The sequence below is a fragment of the Gopherus flavomarginatus genome, chromosome 1 (genome assembly GCF_025201925.1).
Source record: "Gopherus flavomarginatus isolate rGopFla2 chromosome 1, rGopFla2.mat.asm, whole genome shotgun sequence".
NCBI lineage: Eukaryota > Metazoa > Chordata > Testudines > Testudinidae > Gopherus > Gopherus flavomarginatus.
Genome location: NC_066617.1, coordinates 21,903,298 through 21,926,477, shown reverse-complemented (window position 1 = coordinate 21,926,477; position 23,180 = coordinate 21,903,298). Strand labels below are relative to the sequence as shown.

Here is a 23,180-nt window from a genome sequence, read left to right as displayed (position 1 = left end):
CAGAAGAAAAGGGTGCAAATACTTTGGGAGCTAAGCTTTTGTCATCTGATTAGAGAAAAAAATACAGACTGATTCAGCAGTCCAATGAATTGGTGAAAGCCTCCTCAGCTCTACCTGGGAAGTCTCCTCAAGTCTGTCTCTCACTAGGAGCACAGAACAAACATCTGTCCTTAGCTCTAATATGCCAGGGCATGACCCAAACTCTGGCTTGTTCTCTTTGGGGGCCTCTTAGTTGCTTCATCAGTGGTGCTCTTAGGGCCATCAATCATTGACAATTTTATTTTTGGATGCACCCCACATCCACTGTCACTGGTAAGGCTTCCTTCTGATTTAACCCTTGACAGCCCCCAACTAGTGGGCCTGAAATTTAGTTGTTTGGACTCTCCCACTTTCCCCACTAGGAACTGCATTCAAATTTAAATAGAAATTAAGTTATAAATTAAATTAAATACTTGTAGATGGTGCTCATATTTCAAGTCAAAAGTTTTCATCATGCCAGAGAAGCAGTCATTAGAACACCAATTTATTCTTAAGGTCATAAATAATAATGATGTAGATACTCTCTAAAGTTATGCATTTTGGGGTATGATAAATATGCTGAAGACAGCAACAATGTGATGTGGTAGGTAGGATGTAAGTAATCATTTTTTAAACTCATCCATACATTTGTTCTAGAGATTTTTTAAGTGGTGACATAGCTCACCTGGTACTACAGTTACAACAAAGCATATCTGGTGCTAACCTGAATAACATTTCATTGCATATGCTGTATAATACACCTTAAATGCAGGGTAAGCAATTTTTTTACATTCGTATCACTTGATTTGAATGGTAATTTTAGTAATTGATTTTTCTGGGTAATTGTTTCTAATAGTTATCCTCCCCGGTAATAACAATTTTAATTACTAATTTGACATGGTTATTGCTGGTAATTCCATATTACATATGCTTTAAAACAAAAAGGGAAAGCAGGTTGTCTCCAAGCCTTTCATCATGGCTGACCTGGTGCAGTATTAGTTATTGAGACATTATGAATAAACTATACAAGACTGTGCTTTCAGTTACACTTGTGCAACGCTTCTGACTTCGTTGCAATTCAATGTGCTTAAGTGCCTTGTGAAATCATGGCCTGCAGGCAGAAATTGGTCCTTGATTCATTGGCACTGCCACTCTTCTCCCCACACTATAGAAAACTCCTCAGTCCTCATCTCCCATGCTGAGATAAAGACAGACTCTATTTGTCAGAGTTGAGATCTCTCATCAAGTTACTTTTGAATCATTGAGCTAAATTAGTGGAACTATTCACCATAATCACTTAAACCTAAGTGCACAAAATTAGCCCTACTATGATATACCAAGAGGCGGAAAAGTTCAGTGTCCTTTTTGGGTGAAAGAACGAAATCTCACACATTTATTATGAAGTTGGACAGTAGTATAGTTATGGCCCAGAAGCTAAGCCTAAAGAAAAATGTTTCTGTGAGTCCCACACCCACCAAACAAACAATTTCTGATTATCAATGTGCATTTAATCAGGTGTCTCCCAAGAGGTGGGGAGGGAGGTTGCTGGAAGAGAGGAAATTAGATACTCACTTCACCCAGAAAGTCATTGGAGGAGAATCTATCATAATCCCAGACAGTCACTTCCAGCGTTTTCTTCTTCAGCTACAGTTTAAATCAAAAGATGATTAATCCCAATTGCCATCATAAACCTCATGTCGCATCCATACAATAGCTTCTATTTGTTATTACTTGCTGGCATTCTTTTTCAATGTGACAGCCAGGCAATTTTTTATCCTCACATCAACCTTGATCTCAGAAAATTAATTCTGGGCAAAGCTGGAGTTTGCTGTCAAGACGGTTGGGCTGGGCTTGTAAAAGGTGCTGCTGGCACTCTCAGAAGTTGCTTTTGAAAGCCCGACAGTGTGTCCACCACAAGGCTCGTACTGCGACTTTTTAAATGTTGATAGCGACTACAGATCTCTACTCCTCCCGCTCTTCTGTTCCTCAGGTTGGGAGAATTGACTTGCCTGCAGCTGAGGTGAGTTGGAATGTGGATTTTAAATATTACTTTACAATGGCTCACTCCTACAATCTGATCTGTGAAGCCAGGACCTCAGGGCTAGTCTACACTAGAAGCGCTACATCGGTGAAGCACTACATCTGGTGAAGATGCTCTGTGCTGATGGGAAAGAGCTCTCTTGTTGCCATAATAAATCCATGTCCGCAAGGGGCGGCAGCCATGTTGGCATGAGAAGCTCCGCTGCTGACATAGTGCTGTTCACATCAGCACTTAGGTTGGTGTAACTTATGTTGCTCAGGTGGGTGGTTTATTCAGACCCCTGAACGACATAAGTTATACCAAAGGAAGTGGTAGTGTAAACCTGGCCTCCGTGAAATCAGTTGGGTAGGGTCCACTCATGCAGAACCAACTCCACTGTTTCTGTGTAAGAAGATGTTAATGGTTGCTAGCAAACAGGTCTTTGACAGACTGTCACAGACCCCTTTAAAGCTAATGGTTGTGCTAACCACCCTCCTTTCAGGCTAAATGGCTATAGCAAATAAGCCTCATTCACAAAGTGAGATAGCTGGAGACAATAGAAACTACTTCCCAAGGCAATAGGCCGTGTGGCCTGTTTAATCTGCATGGTCTGAGAAGTTTCCCAGGACTGGTTGGAAACACACAAGCACGGGGGTTGATTGGCGGATTGCAGCCACTGTGTGTATTAGAAGGTGGAAGCTGCAGACAGTGAGAAAAACAGTCCTGAGGGTGGCCTTGACAGGGACAGGGCTCCTTGGAGCACAGGACACACAGGAAAGTCAAGCAGGCAAATTGGGAGCAAGGAACTGACTCCTGTTTGTTTCTACTGTGTTCAAGGAAGCAGGACTTTGGGAACATACTTTGGCAACAAACAGGATTGCACCAAAGAAATACCTGACGCATATTATCAATTTCTCCTCTTAACAGAAGCAACCCAGCAAGGTTTTAAATACTGGATAACATTCCTTGGGCCAAAGGAGTAATAATGGGATGGAAGTTTTAATCAGCAGCACAAGCCGTACCACTTCATGTACATGTTACACAGTATCCTCTCAAATGAGGAAGCATTCATCTCGTCAAAATTCCCCAGTGATGCTCAGTTTGATGCAGATATTCTTAATGATGTAGAAGACTTTCACACTGAACAGTGGATTTATTATTATTGTTGTTACAAAATATATTCTGGTCTCACTTAGTCTTAGTAAAATGAACAATTATGCAGTGCCAGTTTCTTTGAAAATTATGTTAAAATCGGTTTATATCTGCCCCCACCCCGCAAAAGGAGATTTTAAAATATTTTTTGGGGGAATGCATAATACATTTGCTAAATAGGGCAACAATAAAAATATGATTTGAAAGCAAAGATTTAAAAAATGTTCTTAACTAAGTGAAATTCTGTTATCTCTCTTTTTTTATATCCTATCCACTTGGGTATTATAGAACACATTTTACTGGAAATATCCTGTGAAAAATTAAACAGAAGTTTGAACAAGTAACTGTATAAAGTGGCAAGATAGAATGGAAAGCTTAGCATATCATTTGTAAATGCCCTTTACAAAATACAGGCAAAGATATTTAATCATTTAGAGGGATGTTCTAAAGAGTGCCTCTTCATTACAGGTTATGAATGTGCTGTACTAGGACACAAGGAAGGATAGATGGATCTAGGAGGGGAGAAAGTATGGATCTGATTGAATTTTTGTGTGGAACTGATACATATTTTATTGTGTGGGAAGAGTATTTGACATGGAGAGCACTGCTGAGTGAGGCAGAATGTGTTTGAGGGAGCCCTTTATTTAAATGTTGGCAGCACATTAGTCTCTCTCTTCCTCACTCTCTTTTTTTTCAAATTTAGACTTAAGAGAAATGATAAAAGTTTCATTGTGTATTTAACCTGCATTATTTATGTTTGTGCCACTGAACAAGAATCACCCCCACCTTCAGATGGAGTTATCTTATCCAGCGCAGACCAGGATTTCAAGCAACTGGTCCTATGCTGGAACTGCATTTTTCTATTAGCAAGATAATAAAACAGAGCTAGAAATGTATAGTACTTCACATTTTTTTGTAATGTCTATTTTAATCCTCTTAACTTAAAAAAGCTTTTATAAAATACTAGGATAATGGAAAACCATCGGAGGAACTCTGCTAAGCAGGGTGCATGAGATAAGTTTCAAATATGAGTTGAGGGGAAGTATTTGTCTGAAGACATATGTACCGCAATTAAAGAGCCAAGAGCATTTTGTGGTTAGAGATTTTACAAGTAGCTCTTGTGTGTGACACTATCTGAGCAAAGTGAGGTGCTGTTTTACATAATCCAATTTGAGCAGCTGAAGCCAGTGATCCAAGGCCCCCTCAGGAAGTTAATGGATGATGTGATTGCAAGTAATTTTTCTAAACCTGAGTTGGTGTGTTTGTGTAGGTTAGGAGTGCACTCCTCAGGAAAAGAACAAGTGTTCCCAGGCAAAGAGACAGCTAGATGGCCATAAACACAGTTTGATCAGGAAGCAACTTTGGCTAGGTGCCAGTCATGGTGAGACAAAGGCATCGCTGAGCCTGAATCAATTAGTCGGTGTTTCTTGTGTGGGAAGTTGCTAGATAGAAGTGAGCATTGTGACAGATCATGTGACAATTTGGATGAAATCCTGGGCCCACTCAAGCTACTAATGGCAGTTTTACCATTGACTTCAGATTGACCAGGATTTCATCCTTACTGTCCTTAGAAACAAAAGTCTCTGCATAAATAGCTAATGTCTGCCATTTCCCCATATACTGCCTAGAATGTCAGATCCTCCCCACTGCGCACATGGTTAATGTCTCCTCTAGTAACTGGCTCAGACACAACTAACTACTATATTAATAGTTCACATTGCAGAGATCTCCATCTGAAGGTCCGGAGATCACTGACTGCGTGATATTGCTGATGACTGTGGTATTTGTGTATGTGTAGCTATGGATCATACCACTGGGAATATTTTCTATATTCTCCCCTGGGAAAATTCACACAACTCACTGAATGGGGGAGGGATGGCTCAGTGGTTTGAGCATTAGCCTGCTAAACCCAGGGTTGTAAGTTCAATCATTTAGGGGGCCATTTAAGGAACTGGGGTAAAAATCTGTCTGGGGATTTGTCCTGCTTTGAGCAGGAGGTTGGACTAGAGAACCTCTTGAGGTCCCTTCCAATCCTAATATTCTATGGAGCAAGCAGAACATTTTTATGCAGTTCCTGAGTCCTACCCCAGATTTAGAGCCTTCTCTTATTACATTTCTTCAAAGCAGTTTTGGAAGAGCATAGTACTAATTTATGCCTGGATGCCTGGTGCAGAATAATTAATACTAAATAATAATTTTATAATTATTTGTAGTTATTTAGTTTTATATTAATATTTTATGAGGTTTTTAAATGCATTGCCTTTTACATTGTTATAAAGGACTCAGTACACAGGGGTAGGAAGGGAATGTGGATACAATTTTCAAAGGAGCCTAAATGATTAGGAACCTAAATTGCATTTTCAAAAGTGACTAAGGCATTCAGGAACCTAAGTGGCTTTCAATGAGACTGAGGTTCAAAAGTGCCTAAGTCACTTTTGAAAATTATCATAGGCTCCTAAGTCACTTACATGTCTTTGAAATCTATATCCTTTCTAAATAAATCTATTATATATTAATTTCATTCAAGGAAGCATAAGAGCTTTACAAACATTAAAGAACTGATGCTGGATCTAGTTAAAGTATAGCAATATAAAAGAATAGGAGTAGAACAGAGTTGTTAAAAGAAATCTCTGTTTTAGATACTTGATCCGTGTTGAGTGAAGTTCTCTCTGTTCTCTGTTGAAATTTGTTGGATGAATCTTTGTAACAAGCCCAAGGCCAAAATACCAATTATCTAAGGCCTGAATATGCAAGTAACCGATAAGAATGCTGTTACGGGACAGAAAGTCTGTACCAAGGGATGATAAGAACTTTGGGAAAAACAATGATGTTTTCTTAAGCCATACCACTGGTCCTCTCATCCCTTGAGAAACTTGATTAGGCCTATGTAAATTTTTTAGCAATAAAAAGAGGGAGAGAAGAATTAAATCAAACCTGTTAAATCTGGATGTAAGAATGCTGAGTGCATGGGAACAAGTGTTTGTGACAGGTAGATAATTGATCAGAAACTAGTACCAGCCGAAACCTAAGACTCACAACCATCAATGGGCTGAAGATAAGGCAGAGCGGAGGCAACTGGGTGACCCCCAGAGGGCATGCTGGGAATCCACCCAAGTGCATCAAGGAAAGATAGAAGACTCGAAGATAATGTATACCCGTCATGGATGTACTATCGGCTGATCCAGCTGATTAATGGTTATCCCAATCATGAATTCAGCATGATGAAGCAATTTCCATAGACATACACTGAGGCAAAGACCTATAAGAACAGGATCAGGGGACTGAGCTCTTTGAGTCTGGTTCTGTGACCACCCTCCAGGAGCATCGGATGCGCATCTGACACGACTCAACTCCACTCTCGTGTCCAAGCCACCTGGCCAGTGACTTGGCACGAGCAACTCTCAGGTTGGTAACTATAACAACCATTGCAGAACCTGTGTGAATGTTGTCTGAGTGAATGATTATAACAGCTGTCAAAACTATTTTGTTGTATTTGCAATAAATGTGGTGTTTTGTCTTGTCCCTCTTATAAGATCTTGTTGGTATTATTTTATTAGTGTAACACCGAGCCTCACAATACTTCCGCAAGGTAAGAAAATATTGCTACCCACTTTATACTAATCAGAAAACTGTGGCAGCCATTGTTTTTTTGATTTGTCCAATGCCGTGTAGTGTGTCAGTGGCAAAGGTAGGAATAAAACTCAGAACTTTTCATACCAAATCCTCTGCTTTCACCACTCCATCTTCCACCTATCCAAAGAAAGGTGGCTTGCACTGAAAATACATTGCAGTGTTTGTAATATATGTTTAGAACCCCTCCCTAAACTGAAAATATCTCCACCATTCTCCCCTTCAAAAAACTTAAATTATGAAATAAATACTCAGCTTTACTTATTTTTTTCCATTTAACTGTCTAATTGGAACTTGCTACATTCCAAAATTAGTCATCACAGTATTGAAAAAGTGTTTCATTCAAAAGTTTTTCTCATAATTATTTTCAATTTAATTTCTGCTATGTTATGAAAGAAAATGAAAATGAAAAATTGTATAACCAGCCAATGTCTAGACAGTGACTTTAAAAGGACTGTATTAGCAAATATTTAATAACACTTATTTGCTGTCAGATGGTAGAATCAAATGGCCTTGAAAGGTCCTAAAGTCCAATAACCTGTGCTGAGGAAGGACCAAGTAAACCTAGACCATCCCTCATAGCTGTTTGTACAACCTGTTCTTAAAACCTTCCAGTGAAGCCTATTGCAGAATCTAACTACCCTAATATCCTAATAGCTAAGTCTCCCTTGCCACAGATTAAGCCCATGACTTTTCGTCGTACCTTCAGTGGATATGGAGAACAATTGATTATTGTCCTTTTTATAACAGCCCTCAAAATATTTGAAGACTGTTATCAGCTCCCCCCTCAGTCTTTTTTTCTCAAGACTAAACCTGTCCAGTGTTTTGTTAATCTTGCATCAGAGTTCAGGCTTCTAAACTTTTATCATTTTTGTTGCTCTCCTCTGGACTCTCTCCAATTTATCTTTCCTAATGTGTGGTGCCCAGAACTGGATACATTACTCCAGCTGAGGCTCCATCAGTGCCGGGTGGATCAGGACAATTACCTCCTGTTAATACACCCCAGAATGATATTAGACTTGTTTGCAATTGCATCACATTATTGACTCAATTCAATCTGTGATCCAGGATGACCCTCTGAAACTTTTCAGCAGTAACCTCACCAATTATTCCCCATTTTGTAAGTTGTGCATTTGATTTTTCCTTCCTAAATGCAGTACTTTGATCCTGTCTTTAATTAATTTCATCTTATGGATTTCAGACCAACTCTCCAAACTGATGGAGGAGAGGAAAATGCTTCTCTGCAAGAATAATCCTTATCAAGCTCCTGATCCAGCACTAGCAAGGAAACGATTGCTGACAGTATATCGCTTATTCAGAGTCTGATGTAGCTTGAGTAGTCTGCTGATTAGAACATCTGTTCTGCAACCAGCATAGTTATTCTCTTAAACTCCTATTTATAGTCATTATCAATCTGTTGTGAAATATCAATCCATGCTGGCTATGCGTCCAGACACTATGAACAGCGTGGCATGGGGACAATTCCCCAAGCTATAGTATATGTTTATTTATATGTGCATCTGCAGCCATCATATACTCTAGGAACAACTAGTATTAAAAAAATCAGGAAAGATCCAATGCTGGGAGAGAGTATGGTGCTATTTGCTATCTTGGCAAGCTATTTAACCTTGCTGCTCTGTGGAACTCTTGCTAATTCATTGAATGGCACCGAATTTTCCTAAGAGAAGAATCATCCACCTACACAACCATCTCATTCTCTCTAGCCAACAGATATATGCCAGGAAAGGTGTGTAAAGAAAAGTCCCAACCAAAAAAAGACACTCTGTGGCACACATTTTTCCCCTGGCAGAGACGATGAAAGAACAAACAACATGTAACAGATGTTAGTCACATAATGTACTTCTCTTAATGTATTACTGGAAGGCACTCAGATACCAAGGTGATGAGTGTTATATTAAAATAGAGCTGGGTGAATAACTGATTTTTTGGTTGGGTGGTATTTCTGAAAAATAAAAAAATAAAATGCAGTTTGGATCAAACAGAATCTAATTTTTTGGTATATTTGTTGAATCAAAAAAGTCCATTTCAGGTCTGTTCTAGACTGAGGATTTAAACCTGGGTCACTCATATTCCAGGTGAGTGCCTGAATCTCTGAGTTAATGGCTGTAAATGGGAAGGATAGCAGCACCAACACCATTTCTTCCTCCAACCATTTTATGAATGGCTGAAACTATTTGTCAAATTTGCTAAAAGTTTGAATCAAACTGCATTTTTCCTTGAATAAACTATTCAGCCTGAAAATTTTGCCCAGAGCCTCCACGGAACAGAAGAGTATAGGATTAGTAGTGACAGTAGAAGCAAAGGTTCACAACATTTAAAATCCTTTTTTGTCACATTTTAAATTCTTTGAGCTTAGCCCAGTGGGCAGGTGTCTGTATTTCAGCCACTCTTAGCACAGGCCCTAGCTAAGATCCTGAATGGCAAACGTTTGACTATTACTTTGCCAATTAGTACCTGTGGTAAGAGTGGCCGAGATACAGACAACTGCCTAATAGGCTCTGGCTGAGATCATCAGCTCATTTAAGATCACCAAATACATTTTTGATGTTCAGTCACTGCTAACTGGACCTGTGATATGTTCACAGCAGAACCTGAAACCAAACAATTTTAAACTTGAAAATCAGCCTGCATTATCTGGAAAGTTTGCAAACCTCTTTAGTGAACCTGGGAGGTTCAGGGGCTGTGTTGCTGCCACAGCAAACTTACCTTTTCACGGCCTTGATCTGGCCTTGATCTGTCCATGACTTATACCAGGGATCAGCAACCTTTGGCCTGCGGCCCATCAGGGAAATCCACCGGTGGGCCTGGCCAGTTTGTTTACCTGTAGCGTCTGCAGGTTCGGCCGATCACAGCTCCCACTGGCCTTGGTTTGCCGTTCCACGCCAATGGGGACTGCAGGAAGTGGTGTAGGCCAAGGGATATGCTGGCCACTACTTCCTGCAGCCCCCATTGGCCTGGACCAGTGAACCATGGCCAATTGGAGCTGCGATCAGCCGAATCTGCAGATGCTGCAGGTAAACAAAGTGTCCCGGCCTGCCAGCGGATCTCCCTGATGGGCCGCGTGCCAAAGGTTTTCTATCCCTGACTTATACTAAACCTATCTGTGACTAAAACTTGTGGTGTAGTGTGGGGAGTGATTTGGGGCATGGGGTTCTGCTGGGGCGGGGGGTGGCACCTGGGGCCAGAGTCATCTGGGGCCAGCAACACCTGCTGCAGGAGGCCGCAGCCCGGGGCTGTTCCGGCCGGCCACCCAGGGACTGCTGCCTCAGGCCACAGACTGCTGCCGGGTCTGCCTGAGCAGTGGCTGGTGTGGCTGTCCCCAGGGCCACCTGAGCAGCTGTCCCTGGAGCCAGCTGCTTGGGCAGCCACACTGGCACCTGCAGAAGTCACGGAGGTTGTGGAAAGTCACGGAATCTGTGACTTCTGTGACCTCCGTGACGGACATGGAGCCCTACCCATTTTTAATCCTGTGAGCCATGTTAGTCCCTTCTCCAGCCTTCTCAGTTTTGCTTCATTCAAAAACTAATCCACTAATCCACACTATCATCACTGAAAGAGAAGTATGAATAATCAGATTTGAAATTGGGAGGCTAATTTTAAGGGCTGTGTATCAGAATGAAGGACCACATCAAGGCAGCTGAACAAATCTGGACATTCTGATGTAGCAAGTTTGGCATCCTGAAGGCATTTATAAAGTACTGAAAGATTGGATGGCCGTGAAAAATTAAATTTGAAATTGTCAAGAACTAAATGTTAAGAAATATAGGAACATTAGGGAAACTGGATCCAGGTGCTGGAAACAAGTAGTTTGTCTAGGTCCATTACTCCATAATTCTTGGATTTAAACCAGGAGGGAGATCCTCGTTTTGTTAGAATTCTTTAAAAAGGACAAAACATTTCTTTCTCACACTCAGAGCACTGCCATGCTAATGGCTGCTACAACTGATTTTGAAACTCAAGATTAACTTTAGAAAACTAACAATAGTAAGCAGAAGAAAACTTTTGAGAACATGAGCTACTCCCCTCCCACAGATGTGACTGAAGCCTGTCTACCCTGGGAAAATAAAAACCCTAAAATGTTCCTCTCAGATGACTAAGCCCATCCTTAAGCCCCTCACAATTCTGTTTGAAAACAGCAACATTCCATATGTATTTTATTTGAATATGGAAAACAACAGAACCCCTAGTACAAGCGAATCTGGACGACTGTAGGGAGCAAGACTTCTCGTTTCTACATCTTAGACATGCCCTATGTCTTGATTCGCCCCCTCTAGTCAATTCAACATCATTTTCAGAGTTGCCATGCCTGCAGCTGTGGCATTGCTGAAAGTGCTGGGATCTTGGAGGCAGCCTCACAGGCCTGGAAACATCTCTAAAGCCTGAGTCTCATGTTACAGTCTGAGACTGAGCAGGTGCATCTTAGACCTACTAAATGCCATGCAGTCAGGAAGGAAGATATTCTGATGGTCATCAACTAACTAGGCTGTCTCAAAAGAAGACCGTGATGCCACCAGACCATGTGCCAACTAATGCCAAAGCCCTTAAGCCTCACTGAACTCTGATAAATGCATAACGGTAAATCAATCAGTCTTACCTGTGTAGAATTGTTAAGATAGGTACTGGATTTATACCTATGTGTCTAGCGTTTAGACTTTATGAAATGCCTGTAAATTGCTGCATGCATAATCTCACTTAAAACCATGCTATAAAAGTAGTATGGAAGTGTTTGTTCTATAACAATAAAATGTTTGTTTTGAAACTATGTAGCTCACCAAACGATAAAAAAGACTTCACCTAATGCAAAATGCTGGATTCCTACAGAAGGTGTTTTCTCTTGCCCATAAGGAAAGACTATTGAATCCAAATGGGCCATTGTGGAAAAAGGACTTTGTTGATTGTTTCTCCCACAGCCCTGAAGAGATTACGTGCCCAACCCCTCATTTTATCATTGGGATCAGGACCGGCTCCAGGGTTTTTGCCACCCCAAGCAGCAATAAATAAATAAATAAATAAAAGCTGTGATTGTGGTCTGCAGCTCTACAGCTGACGCTTCAGTCTTCGGCGCCTGGTCTTTTGCTCCGGGAGGGAGTGAGGGACCCGCTGCCGAATTGCCACCGAAGACCCGGATGTGCCGCCCCTCACCGTTGGCCGCCCCAAGCAGCTGCTTGCTGGTGCCTGGAGCCGGCCCTGAATGGGATGCTGGGGGAAGGGCATAAAAATGCCTGTTAAGGAGAACTTATTATTCTTTTGCTGCTTGAACTCTGAGGGGTGAGGCTTTCTAAGCAAGTTTTGCCTGGGTTAGCCCTAAAGGATATACAGAGTCTGCTTACTACAGAAGTTTCTATTACCTTTTGAAAGCTGACTGTAACTCATTTGTGTGTGTATGCTTGCCTGCTTTACTTTTGTAAAGAACTCTCATTTCTTTTTCTTAGTTCCTAAACCTTTGGCTGGTTTGTTACAGGATTGGCTACAAGCACTGTCTTTGGTTTGAAATCTGAGTACAACTAGCCGGAGGTAAGTGACTGGTCCTTTGGGACGGGGACTAACCTGAATATTGTTGTGATTTTTGGTGTAAAGCAACCACGTATTATAAAGTCCAGTTTGCCCGGGTGGCAACTGGACTCTCCGTGACTCCATGGTAAAACTGGTATAGTGCTTTAGGAGCAGGACCGGCTCTACAGTTTTCGCCGCCCCAAGCAGCGTGCCGACTTGCTGCCGTGGGCGGCGGGGGTAGTCCATGTGCCCTTAAGGAGGCAGGTGCATTTCCGCGGTGGCGGCAATTCGGCGGCAGCTTCTATGTTTAGCTGAAGCTGCCCCGGACAACTAAACATAGAAACTGCTGCTGCCAAATTGCCGCCACCGTGGAAATGCACGTGCCGCCCTAAGAGCGCACGGACTACCCCCGCCGTCCGCGGCGGCAATTCGGTGCGCTGCTTGGGGGCAAAACAACAGGACTGCCACCCCTCGCAGATTGCCGCTGTCATAAACAGATAGCTAAGGGTTAATGTCTCTTTCACCTGGAAAAAAAAGTAACCTGAAGCACCTGACCAGAGGACCAATCAGGAAACCGGACTTTTTTCAACTCTTGGTGGAGGGAAGTTTGTGTCTGAGTTCTTTGTCTTCTGCCTGAATCTCTCTCAGCTAGAGAAGGATTTTTCTATTTTCTGCTTTTCTAATCTTCTGTTTCCCAGTTGTAAGTACAAAGAGATCAGATAGTGAGTTATATGGTTTTTTTTTCTTTTGTATTTACATGTCTATAGTTGCTGGAGTGCTTTAAATTGTTTTCTTTTGAATAAGGCTGTTTATTCATATTTCTTTTAAGCAATTGACCCTGTATTTGCCACCTTAATACAGAAAGACCATTTGTATGTATTTTTCTTTCTTTTTTATATAAAGCTTTCTTTTAAGACCTGTTGGAGTTTTTCCTTAGTGAGGAACTCCAGGGAATTGGGTCTGCAGCTCACCAGGGAATTGGTGGGAGGAAGAAGTCAGGGGAAAACCTGTGTGTGTTAGATGTACTAGCCTGACTTTGCATTCACTCTGGGTGAGGGGGGAAGAGAGATTGACTCTCGGTAATTCTGTTCTCCAGGCAGGGAACGGGGAGGGTGGAATCCCTCTGTTTAGATTCACAGAGGTTGCTTCTGTGTATCTCTCCAGGAACACCTGGAGGGGGGGGAAGGGAAAAGGTTTATTTCCTTTTGTTGTGAGACTCAAGGGATTTGGGTCTTGGGGTCCCCAGGGAAGGTTTTTGGGGGGACCAGAGTGCCCCAAAACACTAATTTTTTGGGTGGTGGCAGCAGTACCAGGTCCAAGCTGGTAACTAAGCTTGGAGGTTTTCATGCTAACCCCCATATTTTGGACGCTAAGGTCCAAATCTGGGAATAGGTTATTGACATGGTACAGATGGGTATAATCTGCTCATCTACCAGTGCATGGGCATCTCCAGTAGTTCTGGTACCCAAACCAGATGGGGAAATACGCTTTTGCGTGGACTACCGTAAGCTAAATGCGGTAACTCGTCCGGACAACTATCCAATGCCACGCACCGATGAGCTATTGGAGAAGTTGGGACGGGCTCAGTTCATCTCTACAATAGACTTAATCAAGGGGTACTGGCAAGTACCGCTAGATGAACCTTCCAAGGAGAGGTCAGCATTCGTCACCCATGCGGGAGTGTATGAATTTAATGTCCTTCCTTTCTGCCTTCGAAATGCACCCGCCACCTTCCAGAGGCTGGTAGATGGTCTACTAGCAGGACTGGGAGATTATGCAGTTGCCTACCTCGATGATGTGGCCATTTTTTCAGACTCCTAGCCCGAACACCTACTACACCTGGAAAAGGTCTTTGAGCGCATCGGGCAGGCCGGACTAACTGTTAAGGCCAAAAAGTGTCAAATAGGCCAAAACAGAGTGACTTACCTGGGGCAGCAGGTGGGTCTAGGAACCATAAACCCCCTACAGGCCAAGGTGGATGCTATCCAAAAGTGGCCTGTCCCAAGGTCAAAGAAACAGGTCCAATCCTTCTTAGGCTTGGCCGGGTACTACAGGCGATTTGTACCACATTACAGCCAAATCGCTGCCCCACTGACCGACCTGACCAAAAAGACCCAGCCAAATGCAGTTAAGTGGACTAATGAGTGTCAAAAGGCCTTTATCCAACTTAAGGCAACGCTCATGTCTGACCCTGTGCTCAGGGCCCCGGACTTTGACAAGCCATTCCTAATAACCACGGATGCATCTGAGCGTGGTATAGGAGCAGTGCTCATGCAGGAAGCAACAGATCACAACTTCCATCCTGTCGTGTTTCTCAGCAAGAAACTGTCTGAGAGGGAAAGTCACTGGTCAGTCAGTGAAAAGGAATGCTACGCCATTGTGTACGCCCTGGAAAAGCTACGCCCATATGTTTGGGGACGGCGGTTCCAACTACAAACTGACCATGCTGCGCTAAAGTGGCTTCATACTGCCAAGGGGAACAACAAGAAACTTCTTCGTTGGAGTTTAGCTCTCCAAGATTTTGATTTTGAAATTCAGCACATCTCAGGAGCTTCTAACAAAGTAGCTGATGCACTCTCCCGTGAGAGTTTCCCAGAATCTAGTAGTTAAAAAGTGTTCTTAATATGTAGAAGTCTGTTAGTTATATACTTAGTGGTATATGTAAAGGTGCATGTGTTGTATTAATCTGTTTAGTTTAAAGTTCTAGGAGGAAATCGCCGCCAGTGAGCTTCCCCACTGTCTGCAATTTGGGGGGCGTGTCATAAACAGATAGCTAAGGGTTAATGTCTCTTTCACCTGGAAAAAAAAGTAACCTGAAGCACCTGACCAGAGGACCAATCAGGAAACCGGACTTTTTTCAACTCTGGGTGGAGGGAAGTTTGTGTCTGAGTTCTTTGTCTTCTGCCTGAATCTCTCTCAGCTAGAGAAGGATTTTTCTATTTCCTGCTTTTCTAATCTTCTGTTTCCCAGTTGTAAGTACAAAGAGATCAAATAGTGAGTTATATGGTTTTTTTTTCTTTTGTATTTACATGTCTATAGTTGCTGGAGTGCTTTAAATTGTATTCTTTTGAATAAGGCTGTTTATTCATATTTCTTTTAAGCAACTGACCCTGTATTTGTCACCTTAATAGAGAGAGCCTATTTGTATGTATTTTTCTTTCTTTTTTATATAAAGCTTTCTTTTAAGACCTGTTGGAGTTTTTCTTTAGTGAGGAACTCCAGGGAATTGGGTCTGCAGCTCACCAGGGAATTGGTGGGAGGAAGAAGTCAGGGGAAAACCTGTGTGTGTTAGATGTACTAGCCTGACTTTGCATTCACTCTGGGTGAGGGGAGAAGAGAGACTGACTCTCGGTAATTCTGTTCTCCAGGCTGGGAACAGGGAGAGTGGAATCCCTCTGTTTAGATTCACAGAGGTTGCTTCTGTGTATCTCTCCAGGAACACCTGGAGGGGGGGGAAGGGAAAAGGTTTATTTCCTTTTGTTGTGAGACTCAAGGGATTTGGGTCTTGGGGTCCCCAGGGAAGGTTTTTGGGGGGACCAGAGTGCCCCAAAACACTAATTTTTTGGGTGGTGGCAGCAGTACCAGGTCCAAGCTGGTAACTAAGCTTGGAGGTTTTCATGCTAACCCCCATATTTTGGACGCTAAGGTCCAAATCTGGGAATAGGTTATTGACAGCCGCCCCAAGCACCAGCTTGGAATGCTGGTGCCTGGAGCCAGTCCTGTTTAGGAAATCACACTTATTAGTAGATTGGTGAAATCTAATTATAGAACATACAACCAGGTTGGAGATTTTCCCCTGCTTCTTGACAGTCTGCCCTGAGGTTGGCAGGGTCGTGAGCCACTCCAGACAGTGAGACAAAGACAACACCCCTTGGTAAACAAACATATGTTAAATATGCTTGCTGAACTTACTTATACTTTATCCCTGGAAAATACGCTAAGTATATTGATTCTGCAGCATAGTAGTGTTGACCTGGTGTGATTTTAAATGATGTGTATGTGCGTATAGAACTAATAGCGGGATCAAGGGTATTTGCCTCCAAACCCCTTTTTAAATAGCTGGTAGTAGGTGCAATCTGGTGAATTCCAAAGTTTAAAAAAAATACTACTATGAAGTATTTTTAAGTGTTGAAGGGACAACTAAATCTCTGGCAGCGATGTTCAAACTGTATCTGCAGAAGGTGTGAACTCTATCAGAGGCCAGGAAATCATTTAACTTCCCTTCAATTTGGTAGCAGGATTTCTCAGGGGGATGAACTCCCTCCAACATCACCCCTGATTCCACAATGACAGTCACTGGCCATACAAATAATAGACAGAACAGAAAATCACAGGGGATAGTGCTAATAGTCACACACCTGCTCCATGGAGATATTTTTATAAATGACCGTCTGATTCCATTCGGGATTCAAGCTTTTCTGCACGTATTTAGTCCTCCGCTTGTACTCAGCACTGAATTTGAACAAAGGAAGGGAACATTACATTAGTCCTCTTTTGTTTCCTTCCATTCTTGTGCAGAATATATTTCATGGAAATAGAAAAAACCATAACAACTCAGGGCTATAAGAATACAACGAGAGTCTACCTTCTTCAAGTATCAGAGGGTAGCCGTGTTAGTCTGGATCTGTAAAAGCAGCAAAGAATCCTGTGGCACCTTATAGACTAACAGACGTCTGTTAGTCTATAAGGTGCCACAGGATTCTTTGCTGCTTTTACCTTCTTCAACTGCATTGCCCAAGTTGCTGTAACAAGCTTCATGATGCTATCTTTAAAAACCTGATCTTCTGAGCCTTCTGAAAGCTCAGCCTGCCTACAAGAAAACAGTTCAACCTCCAGCATCAGGAAACTAAAGATTTTTTTTTAACTGTAGTTATAAATACCTCCTGCCTCTTTAGACAAGGGCTTTAATTACAACTGTAAATGATAATGTGTTTCTTTCCCAAAGAACATCTTTCTGTTCGCACATTTAGGTAGGCTTAATCCATTTTATTTTTATTTTGTATTCTTTAATCATAGGAGTCTCATCTTAAAGGAACATTAAATGAAAGCCATGGTACACTGATATACTGCGAATGATATAAACACTAATTTCATATTGATCCTGTTCTCTGGCTTCCCCTCTAACTGTAGTGAGGCCAAGCGTAAAAGTGCTTCAAGCTTGTTTTTATCAATAGGCAAGTATAAGAGGTTTGGCTGAATTACCTGCATTAAAAAGGAGCTGAAATATACTCAATTATACTCTGCATTTCCTGGATGCGGAACAAGTAATGCACTCACCTTTCATACATTATGGATTCCTTGGGCACTACATGCCCTGATGCTAGATCCACTTGCATACCAATTTTAATTTAATATAAAATGTTAATGGAAAAGATGTCATAGGGTTACCTAAGAGAATACCAAGAACTTCTAAGATTCTGAGAACCCAAATAGATTTAAAGTGCAGAACCTTTTTGCTAAAATGAAAGGTAACTGCTCTTTTATCTACATTTAAACATGGCCCTAATGTAAACGAACAATCAAAGACTTGAAGATTGGTTTATTTTGATTATTCTTCTTTGTTTGTAAGACCACTCTGAAAGTGTAAAAGTAATATTTCCCAGCTTGATTTGTCCCTGTGCTTTTGGCAAATACAATTTCCCACCTCTGCTATGGTTCTAATGGAGAAAAAACTGTACAGATTGCCTCATTTTGAGTACTTGCATTATTACAGCTTTGGACACAGCGGTCATAGTCTGATAGTCTTACTCATATCAAACCATACATTATACTATACAAGTGGCCCCACTGAAATCAATTGTGCAAAAAGTTCTTTCTAAAAATTTCCACAGAAGATACTTACCATTGTCTGACAGGCTCTACTCTATTTTCTCATATCTGTTTTTCTATATACATATTTTTCAGAAAGGCCCAAAGGCCCACATTCTCCTCTCTCAGACACCGTATTATATCACAGTCATTGGGGAACATACAGCATACTGAGGTCTGCTCCATAATAACGAGGCATTTGTGATCACAGTGACAGGGATATGAAATCCCTCTCCTGCCTCTTTTCCTCATACATTCAGTTCTGAGCGACACTTCATAAAGTCAGTGACTTGCAGCGATTCTGCATCCCACACCTAGCCCATTCCACACAGCCCCATTCATTTTCTTTCAAAACATGATGTACTGCTGTCCTCCAATTTACTACAAAATGTGTAGGGCATTGTGGTTTGTAAAGTAGAGTATCTTCCCAATTCCACTTAAGAGGAAAGCAGAATGTGTCCATAATGCGATTGGGCCTGACAACCTCAGAGTGTAATGATATCTGTTAAAAAAGGAGCTCTTTCTCTTTTTATTTTTTTCATTTATCAGTAAGAAAGATATGGATGGGATTTCAGGGGGAATGAGTGTACATTAAAAAGAAATTCACTCTACAGTCTTATTACTCTGCATTCTTTACAAAGAAGGCAAAAACAACCACCACCACTACCACCACCAAACCGTAAGCCTCCTCGGGAAGCAGAAAGGCTATGATGACTAATCCTATTTCATGGTTCACTTAAATATTTATGCCTGTTAAGAAAACCAGACAAACTCAGTGGCATTTTCCCCCCATTCCCTTGCTCCCAAGCCCCTCCCTTGGCCTGTCTGAAGCTGTCTCTGCACACCTCGAGATGGGGTAAGTTGAGAAGGGGAAGGACTGGGGTAAGCGTCTCTCTGTCCTCCCACTACTCCTCAGTTGAGTATCTTTTGCTGATCAGCTAACTCCAACTTGTAAAAATTAATTTGCCCAGACTCCCCTTTCACTAGCCTCTGTTTGCCAGAAGCTGGGAATGAGCAACAGGGGATGGATCACTTGATGATTACGTGTTCTGTTCATTCCCTCTGGGGCACCTGGCACTGGCCACTGTCGGAAGACAGGATACTGCACTAGTTGGACCTTTGGTCTGACCCAGTAGGGCCATTCTTATGTTCTTATGGAATCCATTTCCCTCCTATCTGGCGGGCAGGGGAGGGTGAAGGGGGAACATAGGAGCTTGAAGACAGTTCAGAGGCACTGGAACTTGGTCTGGATGACTCTAGTACTCAGGGGATCTACTGGTTTCAGGGGAAGGATTTCTTGGTTTTCGAAAGTGGGTAGGGGATTAGACTCACTGACCCTTGCTTGTCTCCTTGATACCACTGTAAATCAGGAGTAATTCCCATGAAGTCCATGCAGTTACTCCAGTGTCAGTCTTAGGGGTGGGCAACGTGGGTGTCTGCCCAGGGCGCCGTGGTCAGTGAGCGGAGTGGGGGGGCACCATCTGAGTGTTGCAATCTGGTGGGCCTGGACTGCAGAGCGGGGTGGGGAGGGTGGGCAAGCCTGGGGCTGGAGCCACTGGCAAGCCAGGCAGGGGGGCAGGTGATGCCACCTGGAGCTGCCAGCCGGGTGGGTAGCACAGGCAACAGGGCTTGCCCCTACAGAGTCAGTGGCCCAGCCCCTGGTCTCCCCTTCCCGAGGGCTCAGTGATCAGGACAAATATGGCCAGGGAAGGCTCCAGCCTCAGAAATTCCCTCTCTGTGCAGCCCGGCCTGGACAGCTAGAGTGCGGAGGCTGTTGGCCAGGCACCCATGGCAGTTGCTCTGCCTTCAGAGCTGGGCACCTGGCCATCAGCTGCTGCTCTCTGGCCATCCAGGCCAGGCTGCACAGAGAGGGAATTTCTGAGCTGCCCAACCAGTGCTTAATTTGTGTCAAGGCTTACTGGGGTGAGCCCCAGTACTTCTCTCATTATAAATTAAGCACTGGGGGCAGGTAGTGGGGCCTGGGTGGAATGAGAGTGGGGAGCCTGGAGACCTCATGGGGGGGCAGGAATATTATTGGGGAGCCGGTGGGGGCCAGGGGGCCTGGGCGGCTGCCTGTGTCAGGGGCGCCAAAGTATAAATTAATCCAGGGCATCGTTTTCCCTAAGGCTGACCCTGAGTTACTCCAATTTTATATCTGTGAGAGCAGAATTTGGTCTGAAGTGCTACTGCAAAAAGGGACTGAGTCTGTTGCACAGAAATAAATTTTAAAAAAATTGACTAAATCTAGAAAAGCTCACACAAAGCAAAATGCCACTTGAAGGACTGTACAATTTTAAAAAGAAAGACCTGGCAAATACATTGGATCTGTCCCACTAGATTACCACTTTCCCTTTGCCTGTAATTAACAGATGGTGATGCTTTGATACAACACCTTCATTAAAACTAGCCTACTCTCAATGGAATTCATACTTCAAACTCATAGGACATGCCATATGTGGAAAGAACACAAACACAGGCTCTTCCTTTTCTTTATCATTTCTCTGGATTTCCCCTTTTATACCCTGCTGCTGTATGCAGTAACACAATACATTACTTATCGAATGAAGAAAGTATTATACAACTCTTACATGTAAAAATTAACATTTGAATATGTGAATTATATAATTATATTAATTATGAAATAACAGCGATCTTAGGCAGAGCAGAATTTGTTCATTAAAAAGCCATCTATGGGCCTGCTTAAATTTTCCTCTTTAAGTAAATGTGAGGCTAGAGGGCTGAATTGTATCTGGTGTTACTCTGGGTTGAAGCTGGTCAGAAATTTTTAGACAAAACAAGTTTTTTGGGTTTTTTTTTTTGACAAATATGCCATTTTCCTCTGAATTGACAGGCCACTTCCAAATAACGTCAGCATCTCTGATTGTTTCTCAGCAGTAACCTCTGCTGAAAATTATGTGACAAGTTCACAGTTAATCACAAGCATCAAAGAGTAAGGACCAATTTACACAATACTTGATTGAACAAAATTCCCATTCACTTCATTGGAAGTTTTCAATAATTAAGGACTACAGAGTTTGATCCTAAAACGTTACTGCATCAGGAACCACAACAATTTTTTCCCTCAATTTCTTTCCCTCCTGGAAATCAGATTCATTAGACAGTGAACAGCAACACCAGTCTTGGTGCCGGATTTACAGGTCATTAGAACTCAAGGAAAATCTACAGGTACATGCATAAGATAATCACAGCTTGATGCACACATGCTTCAAAGAATAAAATTGAAAGATAAGTCACTCTACCTTGCATTCTGGACAACCATGACTTGTCTGCATGGACCCAGTGAGGAGACAGTGTAATAAAAAGAGATGGGAAAGTAGAGGAAGCAGCATGAGAGAAAATGGGAATAGACAGAAACGAAAGAGAGAACATGTGAATAATAAATGAGCAGTTCCTAGTTTCAGAATCGCAGGAAACAGACATTAACAATACAAATTTTGATGTAGATTGAACTAGATCAAAGGAAAGACACATATCAGCAATCAGTGAATGCATTTGTATTCAGATAAAAGTAATACATTTACTGAGCATCTCTCCTCTTTAATTGTCAGTGGTATGTACAAAGAATCCCCAAAGCAATATGTCCCATTGTGAATGATAACTTTAATCATATTTTGAACTAGAAATGGGCCCAAACCACAAGAGAAATTTAAATGCCCCAGAATTTTGTCACCATATGGATCTGGATTTGTAGCTTGGACCTATGTCTAACTTAAAGTCTTATTTCTACAAAATCAGGGCCATAATTCCCTTCTCCCCACCCCCCCCGACACACACACACACAAATTCTCATATGATAATAGGCACAAGTAATTAAAACTCAGTTTTACATAAAATGGAACTGCAGATGTCACAATATGTAAGGGTTTACTATGTATCCATCATAAATTGTCTTTTTTAGCCATTTTGAACCTACTGATTTCAATGGGAGTTTCATGACCACTTTTTCTGGAAGCAAGACTGAGTCAGGGCCGGCTCTACCATTTTCGCCGCCCCAAGCTAAAAAAGAAAAAAAAAGTCGCCTGGACTGTGCCACCCCAAGAATGGATGGAATGCTGTCTCTTAGCATGTGCCACCCGAGGCACGTGCTTCCTCCGCTGATGCCTGGAGCCAGCCCTTGATTGAGCCCTTTATAGTCTGAATCAGCAATGATTTCAATGGAACAATTCATGTGCTTTTACCTATACATGTGGTTAAGTACTTTGCTGAATTGGAACCATAGTTCAGAAATTCCATCCTAAACTGAACATTTGGGTAATAAGTGTAAAATTTTCAAAACAGCCTCATTAGCTACACTTACCAAAATTGCAGGCAAATCCATCTGTCGGTGCAAAACAAATGCTGAACTGTGCACACAAATATATCTGCACATATTTACATAGTCTGCTTACATGATGCCATTATGGAGTTTAGTGCATATGTGTCCATAAATTATATGGTTGCAATTCGAAAACTTGACATATATATATATATATATATATATATATATATATATATATATATATATATATATATATATATATATATATATATATATATATATATATATATATATATATATATATATATATATATATATATATATATATAATATTGTATGTGGATTATTGTATGTGGAATTAACATGGCAAATCTTGGTTTAAATTCACAAAAACTAGAAAAAAAAATGTGAGCTATAGATGAAATTCCACCCTAGTCTCACCTTGCAGTGTCCCTTCATTACAGTCTCCCAAACACATAAAAACCAGAAAAAACAGGCAGAGCTACTGAGTTAAAGACAGATTCCTAAGGAGAACTCTGAACTCCATGGATCTGGCAGGTTTCACCAGATCACAATGTTATTTTAACATAATTTATGCATGTGTGTGACTTTTATTCTGTAAAAATTCAAAACAAAGATTAAATCTACAGGCCTGCTTCGGATCCCACTGAAATCAATGACAAAACTCACATGGATTTCACAGGAAATAGAATTGGGCCCTTTATTTGCAGTGTCTTGTTAAAACATAAAGAGATGTTC

The 23,180-nt window shown here is 41.8% G+C and overlaps 1 protein-coding gene across 1 annotated transcript in view; it reads right to left on the bottom strand.

Moving 5' to 3' along the window:
- Positions 1-23,180, bottom strand: part of PCLO (piccolo presynaptic cytomatrix protein) — a 544,942-nt gene that overhangs the window by 81,733 nt on the left and 440,029 nt on the right. The window contains exons 16-18 of the mRNA XM_050937044.1: positions 21,403-21,429; positions 16,693-16,786; positions 1,591-1,662 (exon numbers count right to left, since the gene is read on the bottom strand). Coding sequence (XP_050793001.1) covers positions 1,591-1,662; positions 16,693-16,786; positions 21,403-21,429 — 193 coding nt within the window. The remainder of the gene's footprint in view (positions 1-1,590; positions 1,663-16,692; positions 16,787-21,402; positions 21,430-23,180) is intronic.